At 46.1% G+C, this 12,467-nt stretch overlaps 1 protein-coding gene across 1 annotated transcript in view; it reads left to right on the top strand.

The window, feature by feature from the left end:
* lrriq3 (leucine rich repeats and IQ motif containing 3) overlaps positions 1-12,467 on the top strand; it is a 65,031-nt gene that overhangs the window by 1,492 nt on the left and 51,072 nt on the right. The window contains exon 2 of the mRNA XM_038793595.1: positions 11,777-12,049. Within this exon, the coding sequence (XP_038649523.1) occupies positions 11,777-12,049 (273 nt within the window). The remainder of the gene's footprint in view (positions 1-11,776; positions 12,050-12,467) is intronic.

The raw sequence follows: 12,467 nt of genomic DNA on the forward strand, positions 1-12,467 counted from the left end.
ATGACAAGAAGATGCTGGGAAAACTCAGCGGGCTCGATTCTCCCATTTTCAGACTACATCCCCATGCCGGCGTGCAAAAGGTGGCGTTTTACAGCAGAAAAAATGGCATAAAAAGGCCACCGATCTTCCGTTTGGCTGGGGGTTAGCAGGACGGCAGCGTAGCTCTAGACCGGCTCTAGCTGTTGATGCGGGCCAGAGAATTGCCGGGTCCATGGCTGCGCATGCACATGGCGGCAGCGCCATGCAACATTGCGTCGGTCACTCGCGGACCCGGCCCGCAAAATAGTGCCCCCCATTTGGCTGGCTCGCGCGCCCGGGACCACACCCCCCCCCCCACCCCCCACAGTGCCCCCAGCCTCTGGCAAAGTCCCCCCTGCCCGTGGATTGGCCTTCCCCCCGAGTCCACAGCCACCACGCCGATTTGCCGGCAGATGAGACCATGAGAGGCACACGACATTGGGAACTCGGCCGGTCGGGGGCGGGCGCCAGGCAACGTCCTGAGGCCGTCAATACATCGCAAGGCATACTCACCTTGGAGGGAGTGGAGCATCGCAAAAGCGGCACCGCCCCCGATTTGATCGTAAACTTTGATTCTCTGGCCGATCACCGAACGCTAATTTGCCGTCAACGACCGGAGAATCCCGCTCACCACGTCTGGCAGCGCCTATAAGGAGAGAAACAATTTATCCTTTCGAGTCCTTTGGCTCTTCATCAGAACGGGAGGGAGAATGTATTAGATTTTAAAGTGTAGCCGTGAGAGATTGCAAAAAAAGGTAGCAACTTTACAAATAAATAAAAATCATTATTGTCACAAGTAGTCTCACATTAACACTGCAATGAAGTTACTGTGAAAAGCCCCTAGTCGCCACACTCCGGCGCCTGTTCGGGTACACTGAGGGAGAATTCAGAATGTCCAATTCACCGAACAGCACGTCTTTCGGGACTGTGGGAGGAAACCGGAGCACCCGGAGGAAACCCACGCAGACACGGGGAGAACGTGCAGACTCCGTACAGACAGTGACCCAAGCCGGGAATCGAACCTGGGACCCTGGCACTGTGAAGCAACAGTGCTAACCACTGTGCTAATATGGCGCCCTCAGATGGCCCGGTCTGTGAGGGGGCTTTGCATTGAAGCAAATATATGGGATATTTTGAAAGGGGGCTTTAAGGTGGAGGAGAACGATCGCAATCTAAAGCTGACGAACCCAAGGGGAAATGAGATGCTGCTCCCCAACATGTGGCAGGTTTCATTGGAGCTTTGCAACGGGATTTAGAAGCTGGGTTTTATTTATTTGTGTTGTAGAATCCATCTTTGAGCATCCCTCCCTGCCTGTGGGGAACCCTTTGGAACTGACTGAACCAGGCTCTGATGGGGAGACCAGCCCCACTTAAATTCACACATACTGCAGCACTTTGACAAGATTCTCAAATTAGAGGCAGGATCAATTAGGCTTCCGAAAGGGAATTAAATAACTTCCTGAAAAGAGCTACAGGGAAATGTCAGGGGAGTGACACAAAGAAAATTGTTCTTCCAGAGGTCTATCATGGAGATGATGTGCCAAATGGCCTCTTCCTGTACTGTAAACATTGTATTCAGCAAGATCATCACTCGGATAAAAAGAGATGTAATTAGGCCCAAGTCTACTGCCTCCTGATTGCAATACTTTTTTAAAAAAGAGTTAAATTTCCTTTTGTAGGGTTGGATTTTATTTCAAATGGCTGGGGCAGCACAGTGGTTAGCACTGTTGCTTCACAGCTCCAGGGTCCCAGGTTCGATTCCCGGCTTGGGTCACTTGTCTGTGCGGAGTCTGCACGTTCTCCCCCGTCTGTGTGGGTTTCCTCCGGGTGCTCCGGTTTCCTCCCACAGTCCAAAGCTGTGTGGGTTAGGTGGATTGGCCATGATAAATTGTCCTTAGTGTCCAAAAAATGACAGGTTGTGTTATGGGGATAGGGTGGAGGCTTGGGCTTATTAGGGTGCTCTTTCCAAGAGCTGGTGCAGACTCGATGGGCCAAATAGCCTCCTTCTGCACTGTTGATTGTATGATAACATTGCCTTTCTGTCAGATCCAAAATGTCTCTCGCCTTTGTAGCCCCACAGGAGTGTCTTCAGATTACAAATGTCCACACAGGCCACATAGGGGGTGTTAGGACAGGCAACCAAAAGCTCAGTCAAAGGTTTCGTCATCAGCTCATGGTGACATCAAAAATTAAGGAAATTCGGACTGCACGGTGGCGCAGTGGTTCGTACTGCTGCCTCACAGCGCCAAGGTCCCTGTTTGATCTCGGTTCTGGGTCACTATCCGTGTGGAGTTTGCACATTCTCCCCGTGTTTGCTTGGGTTTCACCCACACAACCCAAAGATGTGCAGGGTAGCTGGATTGGCCATGCTAAATTGCCCCTTAATTGAAAAAAAAATGAATTGTGTACTCTAAATTTATAAAAGGAAAGAAAAAACTCAAGGAAATACCGTCATTGGGAATGTGTTCTGTTATATATATTTTAGAAAGTTACTAAAATTGGAAGCTGTGTTGTGGCAGAGACAGTTTGGCTAGGTTAATGGAAATGAGTGCTTTAGAGAAATTGATGAACCCGGAAACACTAAAAGAAATTTACCGAAGGCAAATTGGTAACAATGCAGAATAGAACATCAAGGGTTAAGTCAGATGTTAGAGGTTCAAAGGAGGAAGTGTGACCTTCACAATTGCATTCTAAAAGGTGGGCTCATGAAATTAAGGTAATTAAGAGTGACCATAAGGGAAGATCAAAAATGGGATAGCAGGACCAATGTCAACCTGTGCAAGTTAGGATGCCCCCAGATGCAGTGTGCTTTGTGGCAGGGTCCCGTGATGTCATTTTTATGAACTTGGCTAACAGCCAATCAGCTCTTCTGGAATTCTGGGATTTATCCAATTCTTGGTCATGATTGGTAGAGCCCTTCAGAATGTTCTAGAAACACAAGCTCAATTTTGCAGAGCTGAGTTTCAGTTCTATGTAAACCTTGGAGAAAGAATAATAATTGCTTATTGTCACAAGCAGGCTTCAATGAAGTTACTCTGAAAAGCCCCTAGTCGCCACATTCCGACGCCTGTTCGGGGAGGCTGGTACGGGAATTGAACCCGCGCTGCTGGCCTTGTTCTGCATTACAAGCCAACTGTTTAGCCCACTGTGCTATACCAGCCAAAGCAGGTTCTGCTAAGATCTCATGAGCAGCAAGATGCAGGTTTAAAACACCTCTCAGCTCCCTGCTTGCCGATTTAAATGCTTCCAGCCAGCCTATGAAAGTTCCACTCTTCATCAAGAGGCTGGGAAGCTAAATCAGATCTCTTTTATTTGATGAGTTGGGATAAAATATCTTCCTCTTTCTGCACAACCTGGGAGCTGTTGGCAAGTAGTTGTTTCTATGCTGATCAGGCAACTGTGAAGCTAAAGCTCTGAATTCTCTCTCAGGGCAGCAGGGTAGCATGGTGGTTAGCATAAATGCTTCACAGCTCCAGGGTCCCAGGTTCGATTCCCGGCTGGGTCACTGTCTGTGTGGAGTCTGCACGTCCTCCCCCTGTGTGCGTGGGTTTCCTCCGGGTGCTCCGGTTTCCTCCCACAGTCCAAAGATGTGCGGGTTAGGTGGATTGGCCATGCTAAATTGCCCGTAGTGTCCTAATAAAAGTAAGGTTAAGGGGGGGTTGTTGGGTTACGGGTATAGGGTGGATACGTGGGTTTGAGTAGGGTGATCATGGCTCGGCACAACATTGAGGGCCGAAGGGCCTGTTCTGTGCTGTACTGTTCTATGTTCTACCTGATGGTTCAGGATAACCTGCATGAGGATCTATTCCAAAGCCACCTGCAGGCAGAGGGGATGTTTGACACTCATGTTGAGAACATTAGAGTTAACTCAGTGAGGCTGGTAGTCCATGTGGTGAATAAAAGTTAGAATTGCGCAGATCTGAGGGGAATCTTCTGTGTGAAAGCCCAGGTCGGGGGAAGTGAGGGTGACTCCCAGCCTGAGAGTTCTAATTGAAGGTTCCAGCCAGAAGTTCCAACCAGCTGATGGTTTCAACACTTTATGTCCCGAGACGATCACCGCCAACAAAGATCTCAACTTCTGCAGCGAAGATACTTAAATCTCTCATTCACAGTGTATCTTGATCTTTCCCTACCCCATTGTGTGTCTGTCTTGTGTATGTCTGGGTGGAGGGTGGGACGGGGTTTGGGGAATCGTTAGATCAACAGACAGTTGTTCTATTATTACCGTTACATATTTATCTCTTCTGTTATTGATAAACAGTTTTTTTTAATGTTTTACTTACAAATCTGGTGCCTGTAAGTCAATGGAGCAGTCAAAGGTTAAAGATCCCAGGAAAACATACAAATTATTGGTTAATTCACTTGTGTTGGGACTCTGGGGTCTGTGGGGCAGGAATTGACCGTGCACTAACCCAAGGTGTGTAACACCAGCAATCCTAGGAATCAGGCTGTGGGGCTCACCACGTGCAGCACAGTAAGAAATGGAGCTAGAGCGGGGCAGAAAACAAAGGATTATCATAACTTGGATGAAAGTAGAACTGTTACAAATTAGTAATCCATCTTGAATGAACTAGACCACTGAATTGAGCGAATGGGGAGAGCATTCTGATCCTGTGAAAAATGGTGGGAAATTTGACGCGATCAACTTTTTTTGCTGAAAACTCAGAGAACTGGAGATTCCATTATTATTTCGCCAACCAAGTATTGGAAGAGATTAAGGTTTGCATTCTTCAGTACATTTGGAGGTAAAAGTATTAATTTGCTGAAAAAGACAAGCTTGGTTCAGCCTGAGAAATCTGGGGATAAGACATATCAAGAACTGGTGAAAATATTAGAAGACCATTCTACACCAAAGCCCTTGATTATTGCGGAGAGGTTTTGATTTCATCGAAGAAATCGGTTAGAAGGGGGAAATTATTGCGCAGTTCATTACAATCCTGAAGCCACCTGCAGAGTGAGGAGAATTTGGAGACTCTTTAGACGACACAATTAGAGATGTTTAGTGTGTGGTTTGAAAAAGGAGGCCATTCAAAGGAAGCTAATAATGGAATGTAAACTAAGTCTGAATACTGCATTAAATATTGCTGTTTCAATACAGCTTGCAGCTAAGGAGGCTTTTCAGCTTAGAGCAATTAGAGTTCCCGCCCAGAGGAAGTCTACCCAGCCTGAGGCATGTCACCTCTGGGCAAAAACGGGTTATTCAAAGGCTGATTGCTGGAGCAAATACAGCCGATGTAAAATTGTGACAGAACTGGCCACACAGCAAGAGCTCGCTGGAGTAAAATAACTTCTCCAGAGAAGAATACTCAAAGGAAAATACATCATATTCAAAGGAAGAAACAAACAAGTTCAACTAAGAATTCATCAATGTGGAAGAAAAGAATAACAACCACAATGAAACTAAAACAATTTCTTCTGATGAAGGATTAAAGTTGAACGTGCTCCCAGTCCAGTGTGAGTCGCATCGTTTTTGGGCAATGCTAAAGTGGAGGTTGATACAGGGGCTGCGGTCTCCCTAATTCTTGAGACTATGTACGAACAGAAACTTAATCATCTGCCTTTAAAACCAGCAGATGTGATTTTGAGGACCTATATTGAAGAGATAGTACCACGGAAAGGTAAATAAATAATCTTTATAGTCACAAGTAGGCTTACATTAACACTGCAATGAAGTTACTGTGAAAAGTCCCTAATTGCCACACTCCGGCGACTGTTAGGGTACACAGAGGGAGAATTCAGAATTCTCAGCTGGTACGGGAATTGATCCCGCGCTACTGGCCTTGTTCTGCATCACAAACCAGCTGTCTAGCCCACTGAGCTGAACCAGGTTATATCTCAGTTAAGGTTGAGCTCAGTGGACAAACTGCAGAGTTACCTCTCCATGTGGTGCGAGGACGTTTTCAACTTGCTCTGATTCAAATCCAGACTTATAGACCATAATGGAAAAGTAGAGTAGTGTTTTTGAAGACACACTGGGGTGCCTGAAAGGTGTGCAAGTGTCCCTGAAGGACAAGGAAAATAGCCAGCCGAAATGTCTCAAGGCTAGAGATGTACCCCATGCAATACATCCAAGAGTCGAAGCACAACTACTGAGACTTGTGCAGACAGGAGTCTTAGAACCCGTCACTATTAGAGACTGGGCAACCCCCATTGTATCTGTCATGAAGCAGGATAGTACAATTTGTATCTGCAGAGTTTTTAAGACAACAATCAATCAGGTCCTGCATGCGGATCTGTATCCACTATCACTGATTGAAGATTTGTTCGCAGGCCCAGCAGGAGGACAGAGGTTCAGCAAGTTTGACCTATCGCAGGTCTACCTGCAAATGAATGTGCCAGCTGAATCTCAACACCTGCTCACCATCATCACTCACACAGGCCTATTTCGCTACAAGAGATTGCCTTTTGGTATAATGTCAACATATGCTTTACTTTTAAGCTCAAGTGACCAGATCCATATGCTTTACATTTAAGCTCAAGTGGCCAGATTCTTAGTGGCTTATATGGGGTACAATGTGAGCTGGATGATATATTGACCATGGGCACAAATGAGCAAGAGCATTTACAACACTTAGAAGCTACGCTGAAATGACTTCAATTGCATTCCAAGCACTAAGAGCATTCCAATCACTCAGGTGTGTAATTTCACTGCACTTTTCACTGTGCGGTTTCAATTCCCGTTCCAGCCTCCCCGAACAGGCTCCGGAATGTGGTGACTAGGGGCTTTTCACAGTAATTTCATTTGAAGCCTACTTGTGACAGTAAGCGATTTTCACCTACCTCTCTTTGATGTGGTCAATGTTTACACACATTTGGGTTTTTTGCCACTCAGGCCACTGAGCTATGAAGGGAGGTCAATGAATCAAAGCTGTAGGTGGTTTGCAGAAGCTTCAATCACACACCGCTACTGGAAAGCTATGAATGGCTTGCAGCTAATGGATCTGTGGGACCCAGACCAGGTCACAGCTGCTATCCTTTCAGGAATGGGCACGTGGTGCTGCAAAATAATTGTCACAGCTGTAATTCTTCACACTGCCCCTGTTTAGACTGCTCTCTAGATTCCAGATAGGGGTCTCATTTCTGTGCGGGGAGGGGGGTCTGTGTTGGGGCGTGTGGTTTGTGGGGAGTTCCTTTGAGCAGGGGTCCATGTGAGAGCTCCCCTATTACAGGGGTCTCCCTATTATAGGGGTTCCTGTCGGCGTGACCTCCTTTTGCAGGGGTCCCTGTGAGGGCTCCCCTATTACAGGGGACTCCCTGTTCTCGGGGTCCCAGTGGAGGTGTCCTCCTATTACAGGGGTCCCTGGGGGGGGGGGGGGGTTCCCTATTACAGAGGTCCCTATGGGGAGTCTATCATACATATTTCTGGGTGAGTGGGGGCACCCCCCCCCCCCATAATTGGGGGTCAGGAGGCACCCAGGCAATCCGTGGGTGGGGGCATTCAGGGCTGATTTGCGGTGCAGGGGGAGGCCGGCTGTGGGACTTCGCTATTGGCCACCCACCCAAGATGGCGGCCCGATAGCGGTATTCCCTGGGAACCCCTAATATTCCGACCAATGCAAAAATTTGCATGACATGGAACACTGAATTGCTTACCGGTTTGCGTTTCCAGGGGATCATAAACCAGTTGCAATTCAGCTCCGGTGGAAGCACATAGGACGCGATTCTCCTTCCCACCGCACCAATTTTCGGGTGCTGTGCGCCCCCAGCCGGCAGTGGGATTCTCCGTCCCGCCAGCCAATGGGGTTTCCCCATTTTGGGAAGCCTCACGCAGTCGGAAAATCCCCAGGGGTCGGTGTGTGCCGGCCTAACGGAGAATCCCGACAGCGGAGAATACAGCCCATTATCTCTGCAGGCTGCAAAAATACATTAACACTCTCCAGGAGCTCCCAGTCAAACCTAGTCCATTAGCCTAAACTGAAAAGCACATTCCTTGTCAATGTCACCTTCTATTTACCAGAAGCAAAATAAAAGGGCAGCACGGTAGCATTGTGGTTAGCACAATTGCTTCACAGCTTCAGGGTCCCGGTTTCGAATCCTGGCTTGGGTCACCGTCTGTGCGGAGTCTGCAAGTTCTCCCCGTGTGTGCGTGGGTTTCCTCCGGGTGCTCCGGTTTCCTCCCACAGTCCAAAGATGTGCAGGTAAGGTGGATTGGCCATGATAAATTGCCCTTAGTGCCCAAAAATGTTAGGTGGAGTTACTGGGTTATGGGGATAGGGTGGTGGCGTGGGCTTAAATGGGGTGCTCTTTCCACGGGCCGGTGCAGACTCAATGGGCTGAATGGCCTCCTTCTGCACCATAAATTCTATGAAAATCCTCTTTAAAACCTTGATCACTGCTGCCACACACACTAAATCCCTGATTTTTAACTCTGACTTGTCCCAATATTTAGAAGCCAATATTCGTAAAATCCTCCAGTTGTCACACATGTTAATGGTCATTGCAGACACACATTCAAAGTGGCCTGAGGTGGTCATAATGAAGTTGAACACTGCCGAACAAACCATTCTAAATCAGCGAGATCTTTGTGAGATTCATATTACATGGAGTAGACCGTGAGCGACTGGGCCACCGTTTGCAACCCAATAGTTCGATGACGACTTAAAGATGTGTGGAGTTCAACATGTTAAGTCAGTGCCTTGCAACCCATCCACGATTGTTTTAGCAAAAAGGTTTGTCCAGTCCTTGAAGCGAGCACTGAAGGCTTCAAATGACCACGGTTCACTTCATTGCTGTGTCAACATGTCTCTAGCAACATACCGAAATGTGACACGCACAACTACACAAAGTTCACCAGCTTTGTTATTGATGAAAAAGAAGCTGAGGACTACCTTTGATTTACTCCTGCCAGAGGAGACATCTGACAGTAGAGCAAAACCAACAGTCACAGATCTTGAGAAAGTAACTCAAGGAAGTACCCATTTCAACAAGGAGAATAAGTTTTAGCGTGCAGCTACACCCTCGGTAGGTCCCTGTGATGGTATTGTCTCAGACTGGTCCAAACGACAGACAGATTTGTGTGGAGGTGCCATGGGGATCAATTATTGTCATCACGCATTTGTGTGCCAGCACCAGAACTACCTCAAGAGGTAACGGCCTCCGTTCCATCTGACTGTGTAACTTTTCGTTCATTGACAGAAGAAGAGATTGAATCAGAAGTACCTGCTACTACTCGTAGTCAAAATCCCGCAAGTGAACAGGCAACCAATGGGAAATAGACGCCCACTTGATTGTTAACCTTATTGACTGTGTCATTACAATGTAATAATGTGATGCCTGCACTTATATATAGATGTAAATGACTTTGTTAATATACTCATCATTAGTTGTGTTGGGCCTTCGAAGTAAAGGGGGAGGGATGTTTTATATATATATATGGGTTATTGTGGTTGTGTGCAATCCCCGTACCAGCCTCCCCGAACAGGCGCCGGAATGTGGCGACTAGGGGCTTTTCACAGTAACTTCATTGAAGCCTACTCGTGACAATAAGCGATTTTCATTTTTCATATCTCTTTAAGAATGGAGTCACGTGACTTATGTGACTTCATCAGCTACTTTGCGGGCTTTTGGGGAGTCTAGTACCAAACCTTGAACAGTGAAGACCTCGTCATTAAACCTCTGTTAATCTGCGTCAAACCCACGTGCTATGGCAATCCATTTATTTTGCATTGTTGGTCTAAAGATGCAACAGTTTGGAACTGGGTAAATTCAGGGATACCATGTATAGCCATTGAGTTCAAGTGTATTTCTAGTTGACTTTCTTGTGTGTTTAATTATTTAATAAACTTTTACTTTGTTTACAATCATCACAAAGACGTCTGGGACATCCTTCTCTGGATTTCAAGCCTTTCTCCACATTATACCCAATTGCAAAAATACAGTTGAGAGTCGGTGTTTCTGGGATTTGGAATATCCTAGCGTTTAACATCAGATGTGCTCTTAACAATTTTAAAGGGTGTCTTAAAGGAGCAAAAGGTTTCGGGAGGCAGCTGAACCACCAGTCAGAGAATAATGAAGATGGCAGATGCGCATAAAGCGGAAATTGGAAGTGTGATCAGACCTTGGAGGTTTGCACGGCTGGAGAAGTTTGAGATTAGAAGAATGACGTCATGGGAGAGCTTGAACACAAAGATGAAAACTGTAAATTTGCTGGACTGGGAACCAATGTGCGCCAGCAAGCACAGAATGGACAGGACTCAGTGCAAGTCATTGCCGTCTTTTGTGAGCAGAAGGCCCTGCTGACTTGATTATATCTGTGCCATTTGTCATTTTACAAACAAGTGTAAAGATTTGCATTTCCAGAGAGAGCGTACTTTCTAACATTCTCAGGATTATTTAAGCAGTTCATATCCAACATCTTCCAAAGTGCAATCAGTCTGTAACAGGCCAGGTCCTATAAACTGTAAATATAACAAAGAAGCACATGATGTGTATATAGGTGGCGCGAGTTTAAAACTATGCGTCAATCTGGACACCTCATTATGCCTCGGCATTCTTTTCCTCTAAATTGTGAGATTGGAGCCACAGGGACAGGAATATTGGGGCAGGAGGAGGCCATTCAGCTCCTTGAACCTGAAGACAAATATCTGGTATTTTCACAGGACTAGTAATCCAGAGACCCAGGGTAATGCTCTGGGGAAATTGGTGGGATTTGAATTCAATAAAAAAATCTGGAATTAAAAGTCTGACAATCATGGAGTAAAACCCGAACTGGTTCCTCGGGAGGGAAATCTGCCGTCCTTATCTGGTCTGGCCTACGGGCAGCACGGTAGCATGGTGGTTAGCAAAATTGCTTCACAGCTCCAGGGTCCCAAGGTCGATTTCCGACTTGGTTCACTGTCTGTGCAGAGTCTGCACGTTCTCCCCGTTTCCGCGTGGGTTTCCTCCGGGTGCTCCGGTTTCCTCCCACAGTCCAAAGATGTGCAGGTTAGGTGGATTGGCCATGATAAATTGCCCGTAGTGTCCAAAATTGTCCTTAGTGTTGGGTTGGGTTACTGGGTGATGGGGATAGGGTGGAGGTGTGGGCTTGTGGAGGGTGCTCTTTCCAAGAGCCAGTGCAGACTCGATGGGCCGAATGGCCTCCTTCTGCACTGTAAATTCTATGACATGTGACTCCAGACCCACAGCAATGTGGTTGACTCTTAAATGCCCTCAGGGAATGGGCAATAACTGCTGGCCCAGCCAGAGACGCCCTCATCCCATGGATGAATCTTTTGAAAATTCTGTTTTTGTTTCAGATTCCAGCTTCCACAGTCATTTGCTTTTATGCCAGTTTGTAACTTGCTCCTCTGATGCTTCCCGTAACTTTTCCAACCTATTAACAAGCTTGAGAAAGAACGTGCATTTATATAATACTTTTCAGACCCCCAGAATTCCCAAAAGCATCTCACAACCAATGATGTACTGCTTGTAATGTCACTGATGTCATGTAAGATAAGGACAATCAGTTCGCATGCAGCAAGATCCCACACACAGTAATGAGATAATGATCAGAAAATCTATTTTAAATGATGTTGGTTGATGAATAAATATTTGCCAGTACTCTGGAGATTCTCCTGCTGTACTTTGAATGGTGTCACGGGATTTATTATATTCACATGAGGGGACAGACGGCGCCTCAGCTTAAATTATTCCTGACAATGTAATGCCCATTCAGCGGTGTGTTGAAGTGTTAGTCTGGATGATATGCCTTTTTAAAAGTGAGAGGGAGATTATTTTCTGCTTTCTCTCTGACTGTTCAGTGGTTTTGTATATTCCATAGATCTCCACAAATTTTAGAGTAGACAGAAGTCACCTCGTCTCTCCTTCAAAATCACTAATCCTATCGTGTGGCGGGATGGACTGTCTGTCCAAAGTGAAGAAACTGGAGCAGATTGCGGTGGTAAACCTGTCTAGACATTATCTGAAAAATCTGGGCAGCTTACTGAATTGTTCTGCTCTGAAGATTTGCCTCCTGGCTAGGAACTACATCACTAAATTTCAAGCTCTCATAAACTGCCCCAATTTAATCAAGTTGGATCTCCATGGAAACCATGTAAGTCATAAATGATCTGTGTTCAATAAAACAAATTTCACGCAACTGGAAATTTCGAACTCTGACAGACCATTGTTGCTCGTTATGCTTTCCTTAATTTGCTCTGTTTTAATTACCTTTGCTCAAGAGTCTCCAGGTATCTTTCTGATACCACCACAAGGTTCAAAGCCGAATACTGATCAATGACTCGATACACCAGTTAGTAAGTTTGAAATCAATGCACATTTATTTACACACACAGTCAATTATTACTCATGCACAAACTCTACTCACTAAACTACAACTACTACTAAAAGCTTATACTTAGCTTCGAGTGGCCCACTCAGTCAGAGGAACAATGGCCGTTGTCCGGTTCTGATACTGCTGGCTTCAAACTGGTATAGAATAGTAGAGGAGCGCCTATCACGGAGCGTGCGTT

The sequence above is a fragment of the Scyliorhinus canicula genome, chromosome 4 (assembly GCF_902713615.1).
Source record: "Scyliorhinus canicula chromosome 4, sScyCan1.1, whole genome shotgun sequence".
Lineage (NCBI taxonomy): Eukaryota > Metazoa > Chordata > Chondrichthyes > Carcharhiniformes > Scyliorhinidae > Scyliorhinus > Scyliorhinus canicula.